General features: G+C 38.9%; 1 protein-coding gene across 2 annotated transcripts; it reads left to right on the forward strand.

Annotated features, from left to right (window-relative positions):
* Positions 1 to 6158: 6158 nt before the first annotated feature.
* pcolce2b (procollagen C-endopeptidase enhancer 2b) lies at positions 6159 to 26989 on the forward strand. Of its 2 annotated transcripts, none has more exons than XM_084399270.1 (9): positions 6159 to 6432; positions 6618 to 6726; positions 9904 to 10159; positions 16495 to 16619; positions 17780 to 17916; positions 18057 to 18220; positions 20161 to 20244; positions 21690 to 21857; positions 26608 to 26989. In XM_084399270.1, exons 1-9 carry the CDS (start codon positions 6356 to 6358, stop codon positions 26760 to 26762), a joined length of 1275 nt encoding a protein of 424 aa, XP_084255396.1. In that variant the 5' UTR covers positions 6159 to 6355; the 3' UTR covers positions 26763 to 26989. The 2 variants fall into 2 exon arrangements, with proteins under 2 accessions (XP_084255396.1, XP_084255397.1); XM_084399271.1 differs by having other exon boundaries at positions 6169 to 6432; positions 26632 to 26989.
* The last annotated feature ends 623 nt before the right edge of the window (positions 26990 to 27612 follow it).

The raw sequence follows: 27612 nt of genomic DNA on the forward strand, positions 1-27612 counted from the left end.
AGTGGTGACTGGCGACACACACAATGGTCATTTATTTTATGGCTTGTAAGCATATAAGTATTGCTGCATTGGTGCCAATCGGTTGATGTCGGCTGGTTTTCAAAAATGTGTAGTACTAGCCAGAGGACACTGGGGGGCGGTAAAAAAAAAAGCCACGTTTTTTCAATAGGGTTGATACACTATTGAATCATATTGTAATGATTATAATATCAACTGATAAGTATATTGTGATAAAGATTGTTTACCCTCAGAGAAGGGTCTGTCGGAGATGGAAGAGACTGAAAAAAGTCTTCAGCAAGAAAGCATGGCAATCTTCGTCATCAGAGATGCACAAGCTGTACCCACAAACATTGGCATCATACTTGAGGAACAAGAGGTTCTGAGCGACTTGCTGTCTGTCGCAAATGCTGTTGCCATTCTCCTGGGCCTTCTTTATGCCTTCAGTCTGGAATATCCCAAGACATTTGAATATATCCAGAAAGTCATCATGGAGCTGGACCCAAAAGGCATGACCAACAAAGTCAAGAGGCTCTATGACCAGCTCTACAATAGAGCTTAATTCAGGGTTCCCACACATCCCAGTTTACTCCCGTAAATGATGTCATGTTTGAGTGGCTGGCTATGGTTCGGCGTTCTACGCAATGCTGCGTGCTGCAGCGTTCTGAAAGCTGCCAGTTTACACCAATGAGACGAAATGGGACGGTGTATAGCACATAGCTGTCAACTTTGAACATTGAAAATAAGGGAGATTTCCCGGAATCCATCCCCAAAATAAGGGATTTTTTTTTTTTTTTTACACGATTCTTACCCACAAACTTTTAAAAAAAGCACTAATCATTAACAGTCTAAAGAGTTTATAATTACACAATATATATTAAAGAATGACAGACCAATGGATGTGTTTAAAGTGCTTTATTTATGAACAAAGTAAACATTACTTACACAGTTAAGTTTTAGCTTAATGTTGGGAGACAGAGTAAGAAAGAAACAGAGAGAAATAGACAGACAGACAGAAAGAATGTGTGTAAGAGGCAGTTGAACAAATGGATAGAGACAGTAAAGACACATGTACACTGTCTCTCTCTCTCTCTCTCTCTCTCTCTCACACACACACACACACAGTCTTTCTCACACAAACACTCTTTCTCTTTCTCTCTCTCTCTCTCTCACACACACACACACACACTGTCTCTTTCTCTCTCTCACTCACACTCACTGTCTTTCTCTCTCTCACACACACACACACACACACACACACACTGTTTCTCCCTCACACTCTCAGTGTTTACATACAGTATTTATCAAATACAAGCAATCAAGGCATAATTTGGACCTACATGGCTGCTTGTCAGGTAGTGGAAGGTGGTGGTCTCCCATTTACTCAAATATCGGCATAATGTCCTCGGTTTTGGTTGGTGGTTAATTGGGTGATTTTGGCCGTCGGCGTCCTGATCCATCATCGCACATCACACTCATCTACTCTACTCTACTCTCCTTGAAGTTCACTTCCCGGCCGCTACTTTTTCCCTCTTCCTCCCGCCGGCGCCGCTTTAACTGTCTTCTTCTTTTTTACAGTTGGATATCATTTGTAGCATTACAAAGTGTAGGTCATTTAATATTAACGTCTTGTTTTTGAATGGTATAAAATTAATATGTCAGGGTTCTGCCCTGGCAGCCTTGTTTGTTTTGTCTTTGTTTAATGTTTCTATGTTTGAGCACATGGCTGTCTTTGTTTGTGTTTGCCATGTGCTCCTCTTGTCCCGCCTCCTTGTTTCCCGTTACCACGCCCCCTTGTCCTCATTTCACTAATTGTGCTCACCTGATCCTCATGTGCTCTGGTCCCTTTATATTGTGCCTCTTTCCCTCATGTCTTTGATGGTTTGTTTTGTGCATTGTCTGCATTCATTGAGTATGCGTTCTCGCTTCTTGTCAGTCAGTGCTAGATTTAGTTTATCTGTCAGTTCTAGCTTTGTGTTTGTTTTGATTTTTATCCAGTTTTTTCTTTGTTCCTGATTTTAAGTTGCAGTCTTATCAGTGTTCATTTGTCTGGTCACGTCAATGCAGCAGTTTTTTTTTTTTTTTGCCTGGCTCGTTTGGAATACCTTCTGTGTGGAATATTAAATCCTTTTGACCCTGATCTTTATCTTCATTGTGTTTCCTCCAGCCGTGTGTGACAGATGACCGTACCCTCAAAATGAGAATAAAACTGGACATAGCATCCATTAATGTTGTACCGACGAGGGGCAATTTACTGCTGGAAGGAGCGACAGTGTTTGTGTTCCAGAGTGGCAGAGACCTGGAGTGTTGGGTGGAGGAGTTCCTTGACATCTGCCATCAGGCCACCTGTGATGACGTCTGTCTGATGGAGGGATTTAAGTGTGGCTTGGACGAAGAGCTCCGCTTCGTCATGCCCCGCGGCGATCTCTGCTGGATCCTGGGTACTTACATAAACTTCGTGCTGTGGACGAACAGATCCGCATTTACAGTGGGCAAAGCGGAGGATGACAACAGCCACAGATGACGCGCAACCAGACCCAGAGCACAGCCCACCAACACCCCTTACCACGGAGATGGCTCACCTCATCCAGAAACTTAGGCTTCTCATGATGCAACACTTAAGATCACGTAGCAGCAGAGACAGAAAAAGCCACAGGGAGCACCTGTGGCAGCTGGGTCTGAGAAAACTGAGTGGGGAGAACTGAAGACCACGAAGCAGTGGAGGCTGAAGACACCTGTGGACCACAGTATGTCAAGTCCCAGCAGAACTCTCCCAGTTCTATAAAAGAGGACCTCACCTCATCGCTGGTCTTCAGTGATGCATCGGGGAAAGCTCAGCACTCAAGTTTCTCTGATGCAACACTGAAAGGACCAATGACCAGAGGAGAGAGTGGAGACTCAGGATCCATGAGCATCTGTCTAAGCATCTGCCAAAAGCCGCTTTAGAAACACCCATGCCCATCCAGTCTCTACAGAGGTTACCTGTGACTGCCTCAAAGGTGCTCACATGCTCCTCACATGGGGCACCAATGCCATACAAGATCACAGATATGCCAAAACTAAGGGTAGGGACACACAAAACCGACGCCAAAGACCTAGCGCTGATGAAAGCCGACTATACACTATTGCGCAAAGTTTTGGGATGTCTGCCTTTACATGCACATGAACTTTAATAACATCCCATTCCTGGGGCCGGATGCACCAGCTCTGCGCAAGTTACAACTTACACCGTGTCCTAACCAGACGTGATGCGATAAGATTCCAGCGACAAATTTGTCTGTCCACACTAGACGCCACTGCGAGATGCGTCAAAATCAATCAAAACCCACAGCCAATCAGAACAGCATGTGGGCGAATTCTCGTGGCAAGTGCACAGCACCAAAGAGTAATCTTAACGGCACTCGCAAGAAAATGGATAAGTAGGCTACATAATCAAATTCACAAATATTACACCATTTAAACATTATTAAAAATGCATTGGCTACTAAATTACTAAAACAATATTTGTCAAAGAATACACTTGTTTGTTCACAGTTTGAACGTTCTTGTTTCCATTTGTTTAATTTCAAGATCTGAGGTGAAAGCTGGGAGCACTAAATGATATTCAAAGTCACATTGCATACATTTAACATTAAATAAAGCACATAAACAGTACCTGAGATTATCATTGCCACACTTTGTGTTTGTTGTTCCAGCTGTGACGTCGCAGAAAAATAGAAACCGTTTCTAAAAAGAATCGTCGCATGTCGCAGCTGGTTAGGCCAAAGCGGCACCAACTCTTTGCTGGACTAGAACCGTTCATTTACCACGTCATGCTTACATCGGGGGCTGGGGGCGGGGTAATTGTGACCAACAACTCGACGGGAAAGGTTGTGACCGCCATTGCTAAAAACACAGCGCTAGCTAGTAGAAAGAATGATTGAAGAAAGATGGATTCTAAACGTCTTCTTCTGACCCCAATAGGATCGCAAAGCCAGTAGAAACTTTTGCAGAAAGACGATGTAGTCCGCCATTGTAATTGTTATGCTTGAAGTTGGCGCAAGCGTTTCTGGGAAAGCTAAGATGTATGGCAACGTACACAGTGACGTAACAACGTTGTTCTCTGGGCTCTCTAGTCAATGGAAAAACAAACAGGTTCTGAGAAGGTTTGCAAGTTGAACCAACTTTGAACCAGCACCAGTTCCGAACCAGTTATTTTTTGGTGGAAAAGTTACCTTTTATCGCGCGTCGCAGCGTCGCAGCGTCGCATGTAGTTAGTGCCCATTTACATCAAAACTACCGTGTCCTAAGATACAACTTGCGCACTACTAAATATTTTTGCATTGCACCATTAAACTTAGCTGAAGCGTAACTCTATAAACTAAATATTTATGGAAGCCTCCGATCAGGAGTAACGTTGGAATAAAATAACAGACAGATTGAACTGCATCAATAAGCTCTTTTTTACCTGACAGACTTCAATTCTTTAGACATGATAATCCTGACATTTACACTAGCTTACATTTTAAGAGAGAGAACATTATATGAATAGATTACTTTGTTAGCGGCTCCAGCACACCGCTGTGTGCATCTGTCCCATCGGCCCGTGTTGTGCATGTCAAATAAAATCAGTCATAATCAATAAATGTTATTTATGTTTTTATTTATTTATTTTTGATCAGTACTTATTTATACAGTTTCTGAACGTTATTTACATATAAAAAGGCTTGATCATGATTAAGTGTTGTATTTAATGGAAACATATTTTTACTGTTAGTTAAGTGAGGCAAAAGAAGTTAGAAAAAAGGATAAACTGAAATTCCCAGCATTTAAACAACTTCTGTTCGCTTATACGGAGAGTTTACGACTTACTAGCTACGTTCTATCTTGCAAACAAAATGGTGCAAAGGAATAAAGTACAGAGTTAGTTACAAAATAGCTAGTAAGTTATATACTAATCCTCTAGTGTAGACTTTACGTTCCAATTTAAGAAAGAACTTATGAACGGCTGGTGCAAGCCTACCCTGATCCGTATAGAGTTTAATATGTTGGTCCACCCTTCAATCCAGCGCATTTGTGAGGTCAGGCACTGATGTTGGATGAGAAGGCCTTGCAGTCTCCGCTCTAATTCATCCCAAAGGTGTTCTATCGGGTTGAGGTCAGGACTCTGTACAGGCCAGTCAACTCACTCATCCATGTCTTTATGAACCTTGCTTTGTGCACTGGTGCGCACTGCGCAGTCATGTTGGAACAGGAAGGGGCCATCCACACAGTTGGGAGAATGTAATTGTCCAAAATGTCTTGGTATGCTGAAGCACTAAGAGTTCCTAAGGGGCTAAACTCAATCCCTAAAACAACCCCAAAGCATAACCCCCCCCGTCCACCAAACTTTACACTAGGCACAATGCAGTCAGGCAAGTACCGTTCTCCTGGCAACCCCCAAACCCAGACTTGTTCATCGGATTGCCAGACAGAGAAGAGTGATTCGTCACTCCAGAGAACACATCTCCACTGCTCTAGGGTCCAGTGGCGGTGTGCTTTACACCACTGCATCCGACGCTTTGAATTGCACTTGGTGATGTAAGGCTTGGATGCAGCTGCTCGGCCATGGAAACCCATTCCATGAAGCTCTACACGCACTGTTCTTTAGTACATAATTGTATAATGTGCATGTATAATGTTTATTAAAAAAAAGGCAAATAGTGAAATATTTCTATAAATAAATACACATACACTTAATTTTCATTTCTTACATTTTTAAAAACTTTAAACACATTATAGCCTATTGCACACCTAAATTATCTTCAGTCTCGATTTACATTCATTTTTTTATAGATGGCAAAAAAAAAAAAAAAAAAAAAAACTAATATAACGGATCTGAAATGGCAAACCGTAATGTAAATAATACATTTAGTAATTAGAATATAGTTTACCATTAAAGCCACGAGGTGGCGCTGTCATCATCTCATAGTACTCATGGATCATGTGCATAGATTATTTGACAAATAAATGAGTGGATTTGTGTTGCAAAATGTGAAATAAACTGAATTGAACTAAACTGAAGAGTGAAAATTTGTTACTACTGTGTTACTTGAAAAAAGAAAAGAAAAAAGAAATATTTTATTTGAGCCTCTTATTAAATCAGACGCCTATCCAGAGCCCTCTCTCTCTCTTTCTCCTGTGCATGTCTTTGATCACAGGTTTGGAAAAAGGCAGCTGTCGTGCTGCTCCCTCCCACAGAGCAGAACAAACGCTATATTCATCTGCCTCTGAAACTCCCCGGAGCAACTTCAGAACAGACGGAGGACAATAATATCATTAAATGCAGCTGGACGCAGACACGCACACCGTCTGATCTGCTCCACCGTCCGTTCTTACAATGTGGAAGATCTGCGGTGTCCTCATCGCCTGGGCTCTGCTGCTCATCCTGAATGTGCGAGCTCAGTCTCAAAACAGGTAAGTTTGTTCAGTCATGATGCGCGCGCACTGAATGCTCATGTATGACCACAGCTAGCGGCGCGGCGGATCTCACATACGAAACCGCTGTGCATGCATGTCAAAGTTTTATGATTCATATAGGCTGTGTTGCGAAAATGAATGCTGCATCGATGCAGGTGTTTATTGTTCTTTCTCTTGTCTAGACAGACCTTCACGTGTGGTGGTAATATCACAGGAGAGTCGGGTGTTATCGGTAGTCAGGGTTATCCGGGCGTCTATCCGCCGAATACCAAATGTGTATGGAGAATTACTGTAAGTAACTGATTTATTATGTATTCGGATAGCTGAATGCCGACTGTAACTGACATGCGTCTCAAAGCTAATATAGTTAAACCATATTTGCATTTCCTGAAGAAAATATTAGTGCCCTGCAGCAGCAAAAAAAATTAATAAATTCGGTTTACATTAAGTTTGAGGCTTTGGCACTGTGGAAGTTAAATATCGTAGCGAAAATATAACAGTTGCCATGTTAAAGAGACTATGGTTAAAACACGAATCAGAATTCTCTATAGCAAAATTAACCAATCAGAATTAATTAGATTAGATTTTTAATGACGAACACTCTTTTGAATATCATACCTTTCTGTATAAAAAAAAGTATAATTCAAATAAGTTTGAATATGCAGTATTCATGAAATAGTTTGCAAACAATCAGTTTCAGTCATTGTTAATATCTGTAACCTTATATTTGCAAGTCACGTGACTTTTTCACTTATCAGCATTATTTATGAGTAATCTGAAGCTTGTTTCTGCCACATAATAAAAAAATAAAAAGGTAATTGTGACTTTTTATCTCACAATTGCGACCTCACAACACCATAAGGACAAATAATAATAGTAATAATAATAATTCAGCATTCTTTCTTTTTTCCCCTCTCAATTGCAAGTTTATATCTTGCAGTTCTGACTTTATTTCTCGCAGTTAGATATAAACTCAGAATTGTGAGGTATAAACCTGGAATTGTGAGGGGAAAAAAGAAAGAATTGTGTGAAATAAAGTCAGAATTGTGAGATATAAGCTTGTAATTGCAAGAAAAACAATCAGAGATTGTTTAGGAGATAAAAATGTGCAAATACCATTCTTATTTTTTATTTATTCCATGGTAGAAACAAGCTTCCATAATAATCAGTGGGTCAAGTAATGGCGAAGAATACAAAAACACATGAACAGAGAAACAAAGAAAAAAAAATTGTTACATAGCAGGTAAACAGAAAACACTTTACAGATCTCAAGTTACCATAGAACCTTACCAAATCTAACATTTGTGGAGATTTATATGTTTTTAATCCCAGGGTTCCCACGGGTCCTTAAAATCCTTGAAAGTTTGTGAATCTGAAAAAATGTTTTCAAGGCCCTGGAAACCTTTTGAAAATGAACATACATAGAGCACCTTGAAAGTGCTTGAATTTATTTTGTGCAATAAGTTTTCTGGAAAAAATTCCATATTCACTCCGGTCCCCCTAATGTGTTATTTCGCCAACACTTCATGGCCTATGCATACTAGCTTGCTTGATTTACACTAGTTAAGTGCATTTACGTGTTACTACCTTAAGTGTTTCCCGCATGGGATGCTTTGTGTTGTACGTTGCCATGACGCGCGCATGATGGTACCTCAATGTTTGTTGTTGGACACAACAAATGTGTCCCCACATTAAGTCCTTGAATTTGAGGGTATTGGACCTGGAAAGTCCTTGAAAGGTCATTGAATTTGAAGTTAACCAAGGTGTGGGAACCCTGTTAATCCACAATCCATCAGTTTGTACAGGAATGTATCCATACACACATAAATAGCATAGGTATCTACAGAACTTCATTGAATGCAGTGCATGCTGTGATGAACATTGTTCAATAAGTACAAAGTTTGAATTTTAGACAATCTCTAACAAGTTCAGTTTTTTCAGATTTTTTTAATTTAATCTTAAAAAGTTTATAAACAACAAAAACAGATATCCTAACAGCTAAGGCTGAATTGATCAATGTCCATGTTTGAATATGTCTGAATGTTTAGTGTTTTGTGGGTAAATAAAAAAAGAAGAAGTAAAATGTAGTTCTGCATTGCATGTACTGTAATGATGATGCAATAGAAAGTCGTGGCAAGAATCAGTGTGTGTCTGGTTGTGATCTCCATCTGGTTTGGCTGCTGGCCACATTACATCCTTGTGGCAACTCCAGACTCATTCTAGCATTTTATTGCATTGCCGTCATCGCATATAAGAGACTTAATTGTGACCACTCTTGACTAAGAGAGATTGTCCACTTTATTTTAAGAATCTTAATTAGGGCAGAACCTGATTTCCATGTTGCCGCAGTAAAATAAATAAATAAATTATATATATGCTTATTAGTTAGATTTCATAGTCATGGTTCTTGAAGTATTTTTCCATTCATTCTCTCCATAGGCTTCTGATAAACAATCTTGAACATTTTAAGCCATGAACCAAACCAATCATGAGATGCATCACAACATTACAAACTAAGTCATTTGAAAAATGCTAAGAAATTTAAAAAAAGTATTTAAACATTTTTTTTTTGTTAAAATGTAAAAATGTCTTCCCGACACTGCAACAGTCATCCTATGCCGTCACTCTGCTGCATCTTTTAAAAAAAACCTAATTCAAAATATAATATTTCCAAAATGTAAAAAGAAAATATACAATCTACTCCACTTTAATGCAATCCTGCAACGTAACATATCTCTTTTCTATTGAATGTTTTCATGTGATACATATTCGCAGGGCTGAGTTCACCAAACTTGAACTACAGTATATGAATGGAAGTCAGTGGAACGAAAAGTGTCGTGTGATCACCCCTTTAATATCACTGTGAAATCATGTTGTTGTTTTTTTTTATGGAATATTGCAGTATTTATTATAAATGATTTATCCTGATTGACAAAATCAAGTCCCGCCTTTCATGTTTTCTTGTTTGAGAAGCAGTTTCACTCGGATATACATCACAAAAGAGAAGAATAGGCTATCACAACTTCTATCTCATGCATCTATCTCCCATGAAGCACTGAAAATGACGTATTTAAATAAAAAATGTTAGTACAATATAAACGGATGATTATAAGTGTAAAGTAGTGTTGAGCTGTTTAAAAGTGCATTGGGTCACATTTTAGTTTAGGGTCCAATTCTCACTATTAACTAACTATTAACTACGACGTTTCCCTCAATAAACTCCTAATTACTGCTTATTAATAGTTAATAAGGTAGTTGTTAAGTTTAGGTATTAAGTAGGATTAAGGGTTGTAGAATATGGTCATGCAGAATAAGGCATTAATATGTGCTTTATAAGTATTAGTAATAAGCCAATATCCTAGTATTATGCATGGCAATAAGCAATTAGTTAATAGTGAGAACTGGACCCTAAACTAAAGTGTTGCCGATCATTCTTATGGGTCTCAATATGACGTCTGCTTCTTGCAGGTTCCAGAGGGCAAAGTGGTCGTCCTCTCATTTCGTTTTCTTGACTTAGAGAGTGACAACCTGTGCCGATATGATTATGTGGATGTTTATAGTGGCCACGGCAATGGACAGCGTCTCGGCCGCTTCTGTGGGACGTTCAGGCCGGGAGCCCTCGTTTCCACAAGCAACAAGATGCTCATACAGATGATGTCTGATGCCAATACAGCTGGTAGCGGCTTCCTGGCTGTGTACTCTGCTGCCAACCCTAATGAACGGGGTAAGAACATCTTAAAAATGGACCATATATTTGGCAGCTAATAAGATGTTTTGCTCTGTTCAACTCAGTAAACCGAAAGCGTTTATTAGGTGTTTTAAAGGAATAGTTCCCCCCAAAATGAAAATTCTGTCATCATTTACTCACCCTCATGTCTTTCCAAACTTGTAAGACTTTTGAAACACAAATAAAGATATTTTTAAGGAAATCTGAGATATTTCTGTCCCTCCATTGAAAGTCTTTTCACCCAAAACTCTGGTTGAAAGCATTCATAAAGAGATCATATAAAAAATCCATGTGAATCGAACGGTTTAATCCAAGTCTTCTGAAGAGGCACGCTAACTTTATATGATGAACAGATTTAATGTAGGCTTTATTCACATAAACATTGATCAGCACTCAAATATGGTAAACATAAGCTTAATTGTACTTGATGCGTGAGAACAAACCTCATTGGTTCTTGTGGAAGTTCAAACGTGCTGCGTAACACGAGAATAAACCTCATTGGTTCTTGCTGAAGCTCAAACGTGCTGCGTAACACGAGAACAAACCTCATTGGTTCTTGCTGAAGCTCAAACGTGCTGCGTAACATGAGAATGAACCTCATTGGTTCTTGCTGAAGCTCAAACGTGCTGCGTAACACGAGAATGAACCTCATTGGTTCTTGCTGAAGCTCAAACGTGCTGCGTAACACGAGAATGAACCTCATTGGTTCTTACATGCTTAACTCACATGGATTTATTTGACTATCTCTTTATGAACTTTTTGAAACATCAGAGTTTTGGGTAAATAGACTGTAATGGAGAGACAGAAATCTCTCAGATTTCATTAAAGATGAACGAAAGTCTTATGAGTTTGGAACGACATGAGTGTGAGTAAATGATGACAGAATTTTCATTTTTCTAACCCTTTAATTTTCTAACCCTTTAAGGTTTAGTTCAACAGTTCGTTTGTTATTTGTTTTTTATTGTAATTTGGTGTTTATATACAATCATACTGCCCAGCTCTTCCAAAATATGATCCATGCTTCTGTCCATAAACTCAGATGCTTGGATTGTGTTTACGTGGGCAAAGGTCATCTTTAATGAGCAGTTAAGAGCTATTTAACATCTGACAGCTCCTAGAGAAGTCAGAGGTCAGTATAACGCTAGCTGGAGAAGAGAAATGGATCTTTAATGCCCCAATATAAACCGTTTCTGTTCAGTCACTGAAAAGACCTTGTCGATTTACACAAAAGTAAGAAAAACCTGGTTTTACTTTGACTAGTTAAAGAAAATGGGATTTTCTCTGCAGGGTCTGACAGTTGATTTAGAACACTCCGGAGGAAGCTGGAGAACATTGCTGTGTATTTCATGGCATGATGTGGAATTTCTCACAGACGTTTTCCCAGTGCATCAGTGATTGGTCAGACCTCCAGGGGCTGTCTTGCTCACTGAGTAACTGTATAAGTGACGAGACGTCTGCTTGGCTGAAGCAAGACAGCTGGAATGTTAATGATTTAGATTGTGTCTCTGTTTTTCTGTAGTTGATGGACAGCTGATGCGTGTTGGAAACAATGGAAGCTTGCTGTTAGAGCCACACGATTAATTGTTTCTCGATTCAAACACCCATGCAATCTTATTCCTAATGACAACGATTCAGCTATGTCTATCAAACCTTTGACGCACACGATCACAGCAAACATTCAAATCTGCGTTTGTTGGCGCTGCCGCTGACCCAGCTAGAGAGCAGTAGTCATGTATAGGTATGAAACAGCTTCACAAACAGTCTTTTCAACCACACAAGTATCACTATTTCTGTGTTACAGTAATTTAAATGATCACAGAAGTAATGGGATAAAAGTTTATAGTTCAGATATAAACACTAATGTCTAAAGTAGCGTTCAAAATTGAAGAAAAAAAAACTTTTCTGTTTTGAAAGTAACTTGACACTTCGAATAAAGATAGTATAGATTACATCATTACATACTGGTGAATCGATACTGTCTTTATTTGAAGCTTCATGTTACTTTCAAAAGGTGTTTTACAGAGACTGTTAAAAACTTTCATTGAATCATTCATTTGAGAGATTCATTAAAAAATGATGATTCATCCAGTAATGGAACAAATGAAGCCATTGAATTTTTTAAATTAATAATACTTTTTTGTCAGAACCTCTAGTAAATTATATGTTATTTTGTTTAGCTGTCTATTCAGAATCGTAGGAGAATCGTGATCTCTGTAAAAATAAATAAATACTCATAATACTCAATACTCAATAAATAAATAAAAAAATCCAGAATCGTGCCGCTCTTCTTGCAGTCATCACATCACGGATGTTATCAGGTTTAAGTTTTGTGCTAAAAGCTGTGCCAGTGCTTCTTTTGGTCACCCACTATGTGTGAGTCTTATGAAAAAAGGTCATATTTCATTTTTTTTTTTTTTCTATTTTCTAATTAAATTCATTAGAAACATAAATTTTTCATTAGATTCATTAAATTTCTTTACTGTAAAACAGTGATTTGTTCTGTATAAAAACCGTTATAAAAATGTTTCATTAAAGATACACTATGTAACTTTTGCCGCTCTAGCGGTTAATAGGCCTATGTCACGAAAAAATTGAAGACCGGAAGTACGTCTTTTAGTAGGGATACGGCTCTTCCGGTTAGCTTTTTACAATGGCGGAATCCGATAGATACCGCTGGACCAAATCTCTCCAAATATGACAAAATCGTGAAAGCTGAGGTATGGCTGTCTACGTCCTGACACAGAGCAACCCGGTGCACTACAACAACAGCGGCGGGCCGTTCGCCAGTAAGGTAAACGTTTCTATGGTAACAGCGAGTTGGACCAATCAGCAGACGTTGCTGCTACGCTTAGGATTGTGGGTAGTGTAGTTTTTTTTTCATAAGATCACGGATAAAACATGTTTTTCTTAAAGGGGTGGTTGATTGCTATTTCACTTTTTTCATTTTAAATACCGTGTAATGTTGCTGTTGGTGCATGAACAGTATCTGCAAAGTTGCTGCGCTGAAAGTTCAACGTAAGCGGAGATATCGTCTTTTAAAAATCAGGAAGTTTAATGCCTACAAAAACGACTCGAATGGGACTACAACGAGATACTTCCCGGGTTTTATACGTAACTAACCCATACATTTACATCAACCCTCCCTCCGGAACATGTTCTGCTGTCGAAGAGGAGGAGTTATAGTGGAGAGAGCTGTAGCTGTCAGGTCTTCTGTGTTCAGGCTTCCTACAGACGCTGTAGTTCGTCAACAATGGTTAAAATTTAAGTTTGATTATGTTCCTGACAATTACAATCGTAGTTTAGCTCTCTGTGCTGCGCATTTTACGGAAGACAGCTTCCAGAATCTACACGAGTTCAATGTCGGATTCAACAAGAAACTATTACTCCAACATGAAGCAGTTACAGCTTTAAAACCAGAGGCCACAACCTGCAAGTAAGATTTAATCATTTTAAATGTATTTGCCTGTATAATTTAAGACGTAATGTTTTAGTTTTATCAAGGATGTAAAAAAATGCCAGCGCTGGCTTTAGTATATGACAGATGCGTATAAACATTTTGGACCCGAATTTGTAATATGTACAAATTTTGTAAACTTTCCATGTATAGCTACTTTATTATTATTATTATTTATTATTATTATTTTTTTTTTGATCAAGAACGCAAACCAATGCCAAAGCTGTTTGGTTATAGTAGCTAGTTAGTTCGATGTTATTTTGTGTGTATAAGAAACGTGTGCAAACTTAAAAAAATGATCGCAACAGCGAACTTCAGCTGCTGTTATCGCATGTACACCTAAAGAAAACGACAAACTGAGTAAACTACCGGTAAGTTTTGTGAATAGTTAAACGGTTGTTCATTCTATCAATAAAACAATATGTTTAAAAAACGGTATTACTCAGTCCTGTATTCAGTTATATTAAATGTTTAATCAGGGGGAAAGCGTATCTCAAAAGCTAACAAACAGCAGTAGCATTTTCAAGTATCAGCGTGTGGAAATTCTTTGAGAAAATAATAATAATTAAAAAAAAATTACCATTCAGAAACGTTTAGTAAGAGCCGTGTTTGCGGAGGTTCTGCTTGACTCTCTTCATCACCGCTCTCTGGGTCTGATTCTGGCTCAAACTGATGAGGCAATATTGACACCATTACATTTGACCGGGCCAGGAGCACATGTAACTGTCGCCCGTAAAGGAAATGGGCGTGAAGATTCCGGACGCAGTTTAGCCAATTACAACACACCGGCCGAACTAACCAATCTGAGCTCATTGCCTCTTTCTGAGGGAGTGGTTTCATAGACTCAGGAAGTCAACCGGTCGTTCAAATGACAGAGGAGGAAGCGGATTACAATAAAGGTGAAATTTATGAAAAATAAGGCGTTTTTTAACAAACGAAACACGAAGACATGTTATATTGCAGCCCATAAACACAATCAAGCAAAGAAAAAAGGCAGTAAACCACCCCTTTAAAACAAGGTTGATTTCATACAAACTTATACAGTGCTATGCATAAGTTTAGACACCCATGCTAAAGTTGACTAAAAAGAGGAATAAAAAATCTTCTTTTGGAAATTGAACTTAATGCCTTTATTAAAAAAATTAGGAAAAATCCAACCTTTAAGGACACCAATTTTCTTTGTGAATGAATAATGTATCGTAAATAAATAAATGTTCTTCCTTAAAATACAGGGTGCATAAGTCTGGACACCCCTATGTTAAATTCCCATAGAGGCAGGCAGATTTTTATTTTTAAAGGCCAGTTACTTCATGGATCCAGGATACTATGCATCCTGATAAAGTTCCCTTGGCCTTTGGAATTAAAATAGCCCCACATCATCACATAGCCTTCACCACACCTAGAGACTGGCATGGAGTACTTTCCATAAGATCATCTCTCAATGCAAATCAAACCAGCTATTAGGCTAACTGATATAAAACCATGCCAATCTCTAGGTGTGGTGAAGGCTATGTGATGATGTGGGGCTATTTTAATTCCAAAGGCCAAGGGAACTTTATCAGGATGCATAGTATCCTGGATCCATGAAGTAACTGGCCTTTAAAAATAAAAATCTGCCTGCCTCTATGGGAATTTAACATGGGGTGTCCAGACTTATGCACCATGTATTTTAAGGAAGAACATTTATTTATTTACGATACATTATTCATTCACAAAGAAAATTGGTGTCCTTAAAGGTTGGATTTTTCCTAATTTTTTTAATAAAGGCATTAAGTTCAATTTCCAAAAGAAGATTTTTTATTCCTCTTTTTAGTCAACTTTAGCATGGGTGTCTAAACTTATGCATAGCACTGTAGCTTCTACAGGAGCAAAAACCTTCGTTTCAGTCGTGGTCAGTCTACCTCGGATGGTTTAGACATTATGGCTGATAATCTAAATCCTTATCGAGAAATACTGTTGACCGGAAGTTCTGAATCCCTACTCCGCGTTCCGGAAGCAGGAAGTGTGACATAGGCCTATAAACAAAACTGCATGTGTCTTGTGGAAGAACATTGTAGCCTGAGCTAATTCTCCCTGTTTATGTATGGAAACTCCCTGTTAACAACGATGTTCTAAAAACGGAAAAGATTTTCCTTTGCATTTTTCACGTACAGACAACACCATTGTCAAAATGATGCCCGTTCACACGGATCTGCGAAAAAGGCAAAAAAAACCCCGCTGTATTCTGCTGCCAGTCCAGTAGTTGGCGTTGTCACTTTGTAAAGAAAATATGCGCCTATAGACTGAACACGTAATATGCATGCGCATAACGTCACCGTTTTCACAAATTTAACAAAATGTCACAAATTTCACAAATCGGTGTTCAAAAGTTTGTGTTTTCAGGCCCCCAAAACGCCATTGTAAATTAACGTCCAAAACGCATAAAAAGTTTATGTCGTGTAAACGGCCCCTACAATAGTCTGAATATAAATGCTTATTATAGGTGTATCGTAGGGATTCAGGATCAGACAAAAACATGGTTTGCAAAAAATAGGCTTAGCACCTTTTAATATGGGCACCAAAATCAATACACACTGCTTTCGTTGGCATACAGTTCTAGAAGCATCAGCTTTGGATAAAGGGCTTTGGCAGCTGTGTTGAAGGATTAAGGCAGGAACTGCACGCTGGGACCAACAAGTCTGTAAACTCTCTCGTAATGACAAGACTGTAGGGAAGTACATTTTAGAGTCCGCCAATGATGGTGCTGTGCAATTATCTCATGCATTCCTTTTAATTAGGGGTGAACGACCTCACACTGGATGCTTGGTCTATGTTTAGTGTTTCTCTCGTGGAGTTTAGGAAACATTTCCTAAACGTCTGTCTGAATGGATGTTTACAGGGGATCAGTACTGTGGTGGGAGATTGATGAAGCCATCAGGAACCTTCAAGACCCCTAACTGGCCAGAGAAAGACTATCCTGCTGGAGTCACGTGTTCTTGGCATATAGTAGCACCCAAGAACCAGGTGGACATAATTTTATTTTTTATCCTTAACTTGGCTACAAAAACAATTAATGGCTTAATAGACAATCAATAGTATTATCGATTTAACTGCGCTGCAACATTTGTACAGAATTGATCTGGATAATGACTCTAAGGGTGTGTTCTCACTTGTACTTCAGTTCTCTTGGTTCTTCTTGGTCCAGACCAAAAAAAAAAAGAAGGTATTTAGTTCTGGTTCGCTTGGCGTTCACACTGTCATTTGTATGCGCATATATATGATGATATTTCTACTAATAGAAGAGCTTACAAAATGTGTAAAGGAGTCAAAACAGTGCCAGGAATGCAAGGAGACACAGTTCTGACACCTGTACCAAACTATGGGCAACATAGCTCGAGACGAGACAAGAAAAACCACGTATGCCCGAGCTGTCCTTTTTATGGTCGCATCTTGAGACATCACGACCAGTTTTTGTTTCGTTTAGATGTCTTTGGTCTATGTTGTGTTCATATATCAGTCTAATCGCACCAGTTTGTTTGGAATAGGACCGAGACCAATTTTTTCAGCAGTCTCAGTCCGCTTGTTTGGTGCGCACCAGGGTTCTGATGGCAGCATTCACGCTTATTCAAATGAACCGCGCTAACAGAGCAATCGCACTAGAGTTTGTTTTAATCGAACCTGCCAAGTGTGAACACACCCTAACTTTGCAACATCAACACTGTTATTGAACTGACTTGATCTGAATAATGATACTATTTTCGTCGATACTAACTTTGCAACTTTGACATTGAACTGAAATAAAACAACACTTAACTAAATTGAGCTGTATAAGGACTCTATTTTCTTTTGTAGTGCTGTCTTACACCTGAAATTGAATTAGATTCATGATTAATTTTACAACATTAATACTTATTTTCCTGTTTATCACAGTGAAGCTGCTTTGAAACAATCTGTATTGTATAAAGCGCTATATAAATAAATGTGACGACTACAACCATGAATGATACCTCAAAATATAATAATTTTTCTAAGCTTTTCGACTTACGATTTTTACTATTAAAATGGGTGAAAAAATCCCAGTTTTACAAGTAGTGTTGATTAAAAAAGTGTGATGCCATCATTATTTCAGATATTCCTTAATCGTGTGTTTCGCATATAGCTTAAACATTTGTCCTTTTTTACAGATTATAGAGGTAAAATTTGAGAAGTTTGATGTGGAGCGGGACAACTATTGCCGTTACGATTACGTAGCAATTTTTAATGGTGGAGAAATCAACGACGCTAAAAGAATTGGGAAATATTGTGGAGACAGTCCACCAGCGTATGTATCAATGCATCATATATATCATATAAAATGTATTACATCAGTCCTTTGCTCTATATTCAAGATATAAACATGCTGCTGTTAGCTAAATACTTCTTTTATTTGCACTTCACATTCTGTGTATCTCTCTGCTTTAGGCCTGTGTTCTCAGAGGGGAATCAGCTCTTCATTCAGTTCCTCTCAGATCTCAGTTTAACAGCGGATGGCTTTATTGGTCATTACAAATTTAGACCAAAGAAGTTTCCCTCCACAACCGTTCCACCAACCACGACAGCACCACCCACTACCACTAGACCTATACGTAAGTATTCTCCCTAATCATACTGCATGTAGGTGGAGAGTTTAATGTTAGCCTACATTATAGGTGTTGACTTACGGTTAAAGAGGTCATATTATGTCTTGATTTTGTTTTTGAGGTCTACTAGAATAGGTTCATGCTCAAATCTTTCATATATTTTAAATTGTTGCAGCACCTCTCTTCCCAGTCTGTCAGTAACGCTCTAAGAAGCCCCTCCTTCTGAAAAGTGCAATGTGCTCTGATTGGTCGGCTAGACCAGTGTGTTGTGATTGGTCAACTTCTTCGTGCGTGTTTCAGAAATGTCAATCCCCTTACCATAACCACGAGTTTCAATGCTCTACTAACGCAACTCAACCAGGCCTCGCCCCCTTTATTTTGCGTATGCTTTGGGCGGGAATTATTTAAATGAAGAATATTGTCAAGACTACAATGGAGGGAGTTCAGGGAGTTCAGAAACAGTGTGCACTGATATCAAGAATAACTCCCCTTGTAGACCTTTTTCATGCTTAAACAGCAACATTACACACTAAAGAAAGTCGAAAACGTAAAAAAATAACTTAATAGGTCCTATTTAAAAATCAATGACTACTCATTAAACATCCCTACTCAAAAGACCAACCTGGATTTACCTGCTGCCATGTTAACGGTTTCAGCCATTTGTCACCAGCCATTCCGGTTTTCCGCAAGATGAAACTAGTCACATTAGAAATGAATGAATTAGCTTTCTAGCACCTTATGAAACTGCAGTCATATGAGGCAACATGTAATCGCATTGTACATCTGCTACATACACGTGTTCAGTCCATTAGATGAAGATGTAGTGGAAAGTAAATGATGCAAGATCACTCAATGCAAGCCTGCCAATGAAAGATGGAACAAAAAGGACAATTCCTGACACTGTGTGCATTTGATCATGTTGCTGGCAAAATCACTCTTAATCAGTATTTGTGTCATGTTTTCCAGTAAAAGTAATATTAAATAAAAAATGTGCTTCAGAAGCAAAATTGCACTGGATTAAGACTTTTTCAGAAAACTTAAATCTGACCACAGCTGCTCTTCATTATTTGTCTTTGGCTAGGGGAAACAAAATGGAAATTAATACTTGAAGCTAAACTGTCTTTTTAAAAAATAAATTATAAATGCTCTTATTTTTAACTTTCTATTTTTTTAAGAGTCCTGAAAACAATTGATCAGGGTTTGCAGAAAAATATGAAGCAGCACAGCTGTTTTCAACATTGATAATAATGAGAAATGCTTCTTAAACACCATGTCAGCATATTAGAATGATTTCTGAAGGATCATGCGATACTGAAGACTTGAGTAATGATGCTGAAAACTGTATGATTACCGTATTTGTGATCAAATAAATGCAGCCTTGGTGAGCATAATAGACTTATTTCAAAAACATAACCTTTGTGAGCTATATATATATTTATTTCCTAACATTTCCAAAATGTGCCATTTGTGCACAATCTGTGAATTATGTGAAAAGCATTTAAACATTGTTCAATTATTTTAAATAGTGTTAAAAAGAGCTGGGAGTACAACACTGCTACAATACTAAAAATGTACTGATATTATTTGATGCATATCATTTTTTTTTATTATTATTATTTTTTTTATTTAACCTTTATTTATCCAGGTAAACTGTTTGAGAACCACTTCTCATTTACAAACATGACCTGGCCAATTTAATCTAAACTGAATTACTTAAATTGTTTCATTTAATTAAGTAAAAATATAATCGACAGACAAACAGACCTCCATCCTTTTGTTCTTCGACATTGGCTTTAATATCCAATTTCTGGAGCTTGAATCTATCCCACACTTTCTCACTTTTTTTACGCATGTACTAAAAGACAAACTCCGCTGGCTCAGAGTCAGCATGCTACAGTAAAACTATTTGAAGTTTTTTTTTTTGCTATCTCTGCTCTCCTCTCCAGCTTTGAAGTATTCTGCAGCGCTGTGTCAACAGAAATGCAAACGGAAGGGAACCCCTGAGAGCCACTACTGTTCCAGCAACTTCGGTAAGAGCAGCACTCTGCAGTTGATACTAACTTTTTTGCTGACACATGAAGACAAACACGCACAAGCGCAAAGTGAGGTGGGAATTTGTAGGTGGGGGGGCATCAGAATAAGTGGAAACAAGCAGTGATTGTTCACATTTAGTCTATAATCTTGTACTCTTCACAAGGTGCATGTTTTTATGGCTCTTTTTCAGCATGCTATCTTTGGCCTGCTGGTTTGTGTCAACGTGTTTCAAAAGATTCCTTGAGCATTTTTTGCCCTCAGCACAGTGGATTTGTGTATGGGATACAGTGCTCTAGTGTAAATAGACTGCAGTGGACTGTGGATAAACCGCTGGTAAATGGGAGTGTTGATTCAGTCGAGCTCTTTGACCGCAGTCGCTGCCCCTGGAACAGGTCTGCAATGTTCACGTTCAGGAGCTAGTAGATATTTCATTATGATTTCTGCTGTTTACTTGGATTTGCATATGGGGAAATCCTGTGGTTGGTGGAGACCAGAGTCATGATGAGAAACAAGACCTGAATGTGAACGAAGGTGGAAAATTACATGCACATCAAGTCATATTGCTTTAATCACACCCTTTATGTACTGTGGAAATGGATAAACACAAGTTTATGAAAATAAATGTTCAAATAATGGGCCTAAGCCATATTTAACATATCCTAATTTTACCATTTTTAAACCACTACTTCTACTATTTGGTCTATAAGGAGGAGTTGATTTTGAAGTTTATTTGAAGTACTAAAAACAGTGTTGGCGTAATGCATTGTAAGTTATGTAATTAGATTACTTTTTTTCAAGTAACTACTAAAGTAATGCACTACTTTTAACTTTACAATAAAATATCTGAGTTACATTTTCAAATAAGTAACGGAAGTTACATTGCTTTCCCATGTATTGACTGACACCTCTCCTGTCCCCATTTTGAAAGAAATCATGAGTAAATAATACTAATAATAATTTCTCAAAATGAATAAAAACTGTAATAATTAAATGTTAACACAAATATACTTTGTATTACATCTCCCTTTTTTGACCAATGTCTTAAATACTGCTGACCTTCAATGATCCAATTCAACCAAGCAAATATGACTTTTGATAAACATCTGTTTTTCGTTTTCATTTGTTTTTATTGCTGAAATAAGAGCGTTGAACTTTCTTCTCCTGCATTTGGTGTGAAAGGGTCTTTACACTTGCCAAAAATAGAACTTAGCGGTACTGCAGGGGGTCCGCCAATTAATGTTTGAAAACAAGTTCGGCCCAGATGAGGAAAAATAACACAAAATAACATAACACATAAAGTAACTAAGTATCACAATTTTTTGGAGGTAACACAACATTATAACACATTACTTTTAAATGTAACTTTCCACAACAGAGATAATTCAATCACATTCGAATTAGTGGTCTCTAACGCGTTGTTTTGATCTTTTTGACATTTTAGTTATCACTGGAACCGTTATCACCGCTGTAACGCGAGAAGGTAGCATGTACGCCACCATCTCCATAATCAATGTCTACAAGGAAGGTAACCTTGCTATCCAGCAGGCTGGCAAAACCATGAGCACAAAGATTGTCATCCTTTGCAAGAAGTGCCCCTACGTCAGACGAGGTGAGTGCCTGCCTCAGCTTGTTGTAAGCAGTAACACCTAAGCCCAACGTATACTAGTGTACGTGCACAGTTATATGCAAAGCCTTTCAAAGTATTATCCATTTGACGCATGCGCATTACGATTTGCACTACCCCTCTGGTCTACAGGAGATCACCTGAAAAATATCTCCCCACGAGTTATAACCCATATACACATCTTTTTAATATTTTAGGCTAGAGTTGTACAAATGCGGGTACTTTCTAACCTCACTGCCCAATCTCTCATCCACGTAGCCGTCCATTGTTGTTGTAGCTGGCACAAGCTTCTGTCTCTGTTTATTCAGTTTATTCTTTGACTACCTCGTGAATCAAAGGCCTTGGGCACTGTTCGGAGACCGAGAGAGCTCAACACGCTGCAACTGAAGAAAACGCAAGCAAATAGAGAAAACACCAGCAAATTAAGAAAACATCTTCATCAGTTTGACAACACGTGCTGCAAATACTCACAATGCAACCAAATACAGAAACGTGCTGTAAATAGCATAAAGCTCAACACGCTGCAAATGAGGAAAACATGCAAATAGAAAAAACACCAGCAAATTAAGAAGACATCTTCATTTTAACTGCAAATGTGCTGCAAATGCAACGCAATCAGATACAGAAACGCGCACAAATACAGAAATTTGCATGCATTTTCTTCAGTTGTAGCACGTTGAGCTCTCTCGGCCACCGTACTGTTGATACATTGTGGACAAACGAATTATTGCAAAAAAACAAACATTTCAGTGCATGTGCACTGGTGTGTACAAAGTGTGTGCAGTTAGAAAACTTGGGCTGCTCACGTCACACGCACTGTTACACAGACCCTAGAGAATGTGTAAAAAGTGAAGTATACTTTGGGCTTAATGTGCTAGACAGTTTTATCTTCCACAGACATCAGCTAAAACACATTAATGTAACCTCTCATATTGAATAAGTAGTTGTGTTCCTGTTAGTAATGCTTGTTTGCTTCTCGGTGTGTAAACAAAGGAATATTTCAGGTTGTTTTCCACAAACTATAATAATTTCCAACAGGCTTGCTATTGAACTAACTGTGAGCTTAATTTTTTTTGTAAGAAAAAAAGTTTGCAAAACATAAGGTTGGCTGGTTCTATTTTGGTTATGAAAAATGTGTTAAAAATATTAAGCCTAAAAAAAACTAAAGTATGACCTTAAAAACTGTTCCCTTTCCAAGCAGCTAGTTTCTCTTTAAGGTGCATTCAGTAGTTTGGTGTTTATTACACTGTTCCTCATCAGCTGCCGCTGCTCTGTAGATACACCAATAGGCCGACCGTAATGCTGTTTGGTGATGCAAAGAGTGAAAAAAAGACAAAGCACACTTACTATCGTGCTTTACCAGTGGAGACAACAGTAGAATCAGTACAACCACATTTACCTTGTCCCATTCACACAGCAACTTACAGTAGCATACTGTATAGTGTCTGTATTAACGTGCAACTTGAGTCAAGCCCGTATTATCCTACCAGTAATCATAGCTACTAATCTAATCATAGGTAATCATAGGTAAGACTGACTCTGGTGACTCTGTGATTCTAATTCTGTTAGACTTAACCTCGGCTTTTGATACAGTTGATCATAAAATTCTCGTTAACTAGAATGTTTTGTGGGCATCCAGGGAACTGTCCTCAGTTGGTTTAAATCATATTTAACGAATAGAAGTTTCTCTGTTAGACTGGGTAATTTTTCTTCCTCGCCTGCTCAACTCTCCTGTGGAGTGCCGCAGGGGTCTATTCTCGCACCCATTATTTTTTCCCTGTATTTACTTTCTCTGGGCTCCATTTTCAGAAAGCATGGTGTATCATTTTACTGCTATGCAGATGATACCCACATTTATTTACCTCTGAAACGCAACAAACATGCTGCTCTGAAATCTCTTTTTACATGCCTAGATGAAGTGAAATTGTGGTTTTCTCAAAATTGCTTATTTCTGAATTAATCTAAAACCGAGGTTATAGTCTTTGGCCCCCATGAAAACTTTAAGAGCAGTAACGTTGACCTGGATTACCTTGGTCCTTTTACTTCATCATGCATTAAGAACTTGGTTGGCAGAACGGGAAAAAGGCTGCTTCCAGGATCTTGAGATCTCGTATGAAGATCCTTCTAATGGGGTGCAAATTAGATTGGCCGCACAGAAAATGCTCGTAGAGCTTGGATGACTGAAAATCATGAGGCTAGTAGGCTTTCAATGTTGAGCCTCTCAGTAGCATTGTTAGCACGTCTATGGGCTCAGTGTAGGTCGCACTTCCTAGCCGCTAGGAGGGAGAGCATCGGCCGCAGGCCCAAAATCCTCCGAATCAGATGCTGCGGTGAATAAAACATCCTCCAGTCCAAAGGACACGGCATCGCGTACCTCTGAACTGGGGCATAAATCATTTCGTTTTTCATAGCCTAGCGCTCGACATCCGATTCCCGAGCCTCGGATTCATGAATGGCCTCAGCCGGTTCATTGCCAAAGAGCGACGGGTGAGAGCGGTTGAATCCTTCTCAATGCAAACAAGCAAGCCTAACGTCGGTTAGCTTTTATGTTTAAAATTCTCACAAAACCTACAGCTAGAAGTGCCATAAATAGCCTCGCGAGCATGTGACAGGCTTACCCTGCAAGTCGTTGCTTGCAATGAAGCGAAAGCACTGTGGCTGGCAATGACGCAGGTCCATTGTGCTCACCGAGAGGAGAACGAAGCAAGTTCCATTTTATGCGGTCGCTGAAGCACAAAGAGATAATATCCTAAACAAAATTGTTTAACTAGCACGGGCCAGATAAACCACTTCTTTTTCTGAAGAAAATCTGTGGAGCAGATGGTTCACAATAGGCTTGTTCGACTTCATGCAGCTCTGCGCAGACCGATTGGCGGCTGACTTGAAGCAGTGCATGCCGGTTAGAAATTTTGTCCGACTTGATGCAGCGCCGACGCCACGTGACTGTGACGTGTGCCATCAAATTACCGCGAGAGCGATCCGAGAGTAGCCGGAGAACTCAGCCAGCGCAGCTTCTCAAGAGCGGCTGCACTGGGCTGCACGAGGGCTGATGACGACACAGCTGTTCTACGATTGGCCGGATTCACCGCATGACAACGATCACGTGTGTTTCGTGTTTATTCGAACACCTTTAGTTCCTCTAAAGCTCACAAATCAGTTTTTTATAATAGTAAACACTCTTTTCATGTAGTTGCGATGTTATATTGTGTCATGTTTATCAAATTAAAACTGATTAAAAAACTTAGACTCCACTTCATTGATAGTAGCTTATGTTGAACTTTATTCTTGTTCAAACAGACGCTGTATGAAGCAGTACATAAAGTATTGAATGAAAATGTCTCTGAAACATCTGTGCATTATTAGGCAAATATTGCATTTATTTCACTTCAGCTGTGGTAAAGTATGCAAACACCACGTGAGCGGTCACTACGGGAACCTGAAAGTGTCCGACTTCACGTCTCCTTTTGCAGCTCCTCCCCGCCTGCACGCGGCTACTCTCGCCGATCGGGTGCATCCAGCCGCAGCCGATGTCGAACACACCTTATATCAAAAATGAGCGACGTATCGCTGCTGAGGCGGCGCCTACGCCATCAACCAATAAACTGGTGTGATTCGATTCAGGCTCAGACAATCAGCACCGCACCAACGGTGTTTCCCATTTCGTCATCTCTGTCTCTGTAATTTACTGAAAGAGAAACCACACATGATAATCCGCAACACATGGTAGACACGCGTTTATGCAGAGCAGCGGTCTCACACTGTATGACGTGAAAACTATTTATCCAGTCTGTTTCCATTCACACAGCGAAGTTTTTTTCGAGAATACGATTGTGAAAATTTACAGCTGTGAGTTTGATTATAGAAGATTTTAACTCCCGTAAATAACCGTACCATGTGTGAACGTAACTGTATCAAATGGATAGTTCACACAAAAGTGAAAATCTTTTTCATGAAATCTGAGAGCTTTCTGTCCCTCCACTCACAGCCTATGTAACTACCACTTTCAAGCCCCAAAAAGGTAGTAAAGACATCATTCAAGTAATCCATGTGACTTCAGTGGTTTAACCTCAGTTTTATGAAGTGACTTCGAGTGCTTTGTTTGTGCAAAAAAACACAATTTACCATTTTATTAACAAAATATGAATCTTCAATGCGCGTTCACGAGAGCACCACGACGCACGCGTCTTGAGTTGACGCGAGAGCGACAGTGCGTGAAGGTGTGTTGGAGATTTCTTCCTGGGGCTTGAAAGTAGTAGTTACGTAGACAGAAAATGAAGGGACATGGCCTAAAACTCACTAGTATCAGTGTAATTTCCATAAAATTCAGGAGAAGATCATGCTGATCCACATCGATAGATGGCAGCGCAGCGTTTAACACCATGGTATTGTACTTAAAGTACTAAAGAACAGCAATGCTAACGATAGCTAAATAAATACTGAATGCACCTTCAAAAACTGAACTTTACTACACCTAGAAGAGGTGAGCTATGGAAATGTTAACTTTTACGTAAAAAATAACCAAATGCGAGTTTGGAACAACAAGGGAGTAAAAAAAGGCAATATTTTTGGGTTAGCTCACTGAGTTTAGTAATGATGATTTTTCATGACGAAATCTCACTGTCATATGTTTATACAGTATATAAACATATGGAGTGGATAGAGCGAGTGAGGCCCCAGAGAAAAGCTGATCCAAAGCCCCTCCTGAATGTCTCTGCCGTTCCGTCACTGCATTCAGGTTTTATTTGTGTGGTGTCGCTAGGTTTGAACTACATCTTCATGGGCCAGGCAGATGAGGAGGGCCGTGGAATGATCGCCCCCCATCATTTCGTCATGGCTTTCAAGGCCAAGAACCAGAGGGCATTTAACATGCTGAAGAACAAACGTTGCTGAGCTTTTACGGAAAATCTTTGGTCTTGAAATCCACACATGGGTGTGTGATGTCTTCATATTTGCCCTGCATGTCCCAACTTCCTTCATCGCCCTCTTCTGAGGAGGCCGAGGACTGTTGAAGCACGTGGCACACACCTGGTTGGGCTCTCTTGGTTCCTACTTCTCTTCTTACTGTTGTGATGAGCATCAAAATGACAGCAAGAGCAAAAGTAATAAGACATGTCAAGTATACTGGAATGTAAAGAGCAAGATTATGGTGTTTTGAATGGCACAGTTTACAAGATATTTGTAGATTTTTGATCCAATTACAAAGTTAGAGGAGCTAAAAGGCAATAAATTAGTAGCACATCTTTGCTGTTTTTTAAATCATGCTGGATAATACTGAAATATTTTCAAAGAAACCTATTCCTAGAGGTGAATGTTAAGTTATAAATTATTTGTTTTATGAGAGGAAAAATAAAGTTCATTATCAGTTAAATCTCGGATATTGTCTTCCTGTTTTTATTTGTATTTTTGTAAATTAAATGCATTATTTTCCAGAATCAGATTTATTTCAAGGAAGTTTTCAGTTGAAAATATTTAGGTAGTCCACATGTTCATGTCAGGACATCTGTTTCTAAAATTGCCTAGGGCTCATAGTGCTTGACTGTGAAGGGTACTATTCTAACATTTAACTCCTTAGTAAACTATTAAAAGGGTCATATTCTATAATCGTGTAACATTCTGGTTTTTTTTTCTCCCCTAATAAAGTTGCTCAATATTTATTGTGCCAGAAACAGCTGTGGCCATTTTACATACTCTCTCTGATCATTAGAATTAAGTAGACTGTCACTGTGAAATGAGTAACAAT

The sequence above is a fragment of the Rutilus rutilus genome (genome assembly GCF_951802725.1).
Source record: "Rutilus rutilus genome assembly, chromosome: 24".
Lineage (NCBI taxonomy): Eukaryota > Metazoa > Chordata > Actinopteri > Cypriniformes > Leuciscidae > Rutilus > Rutilus rutilus.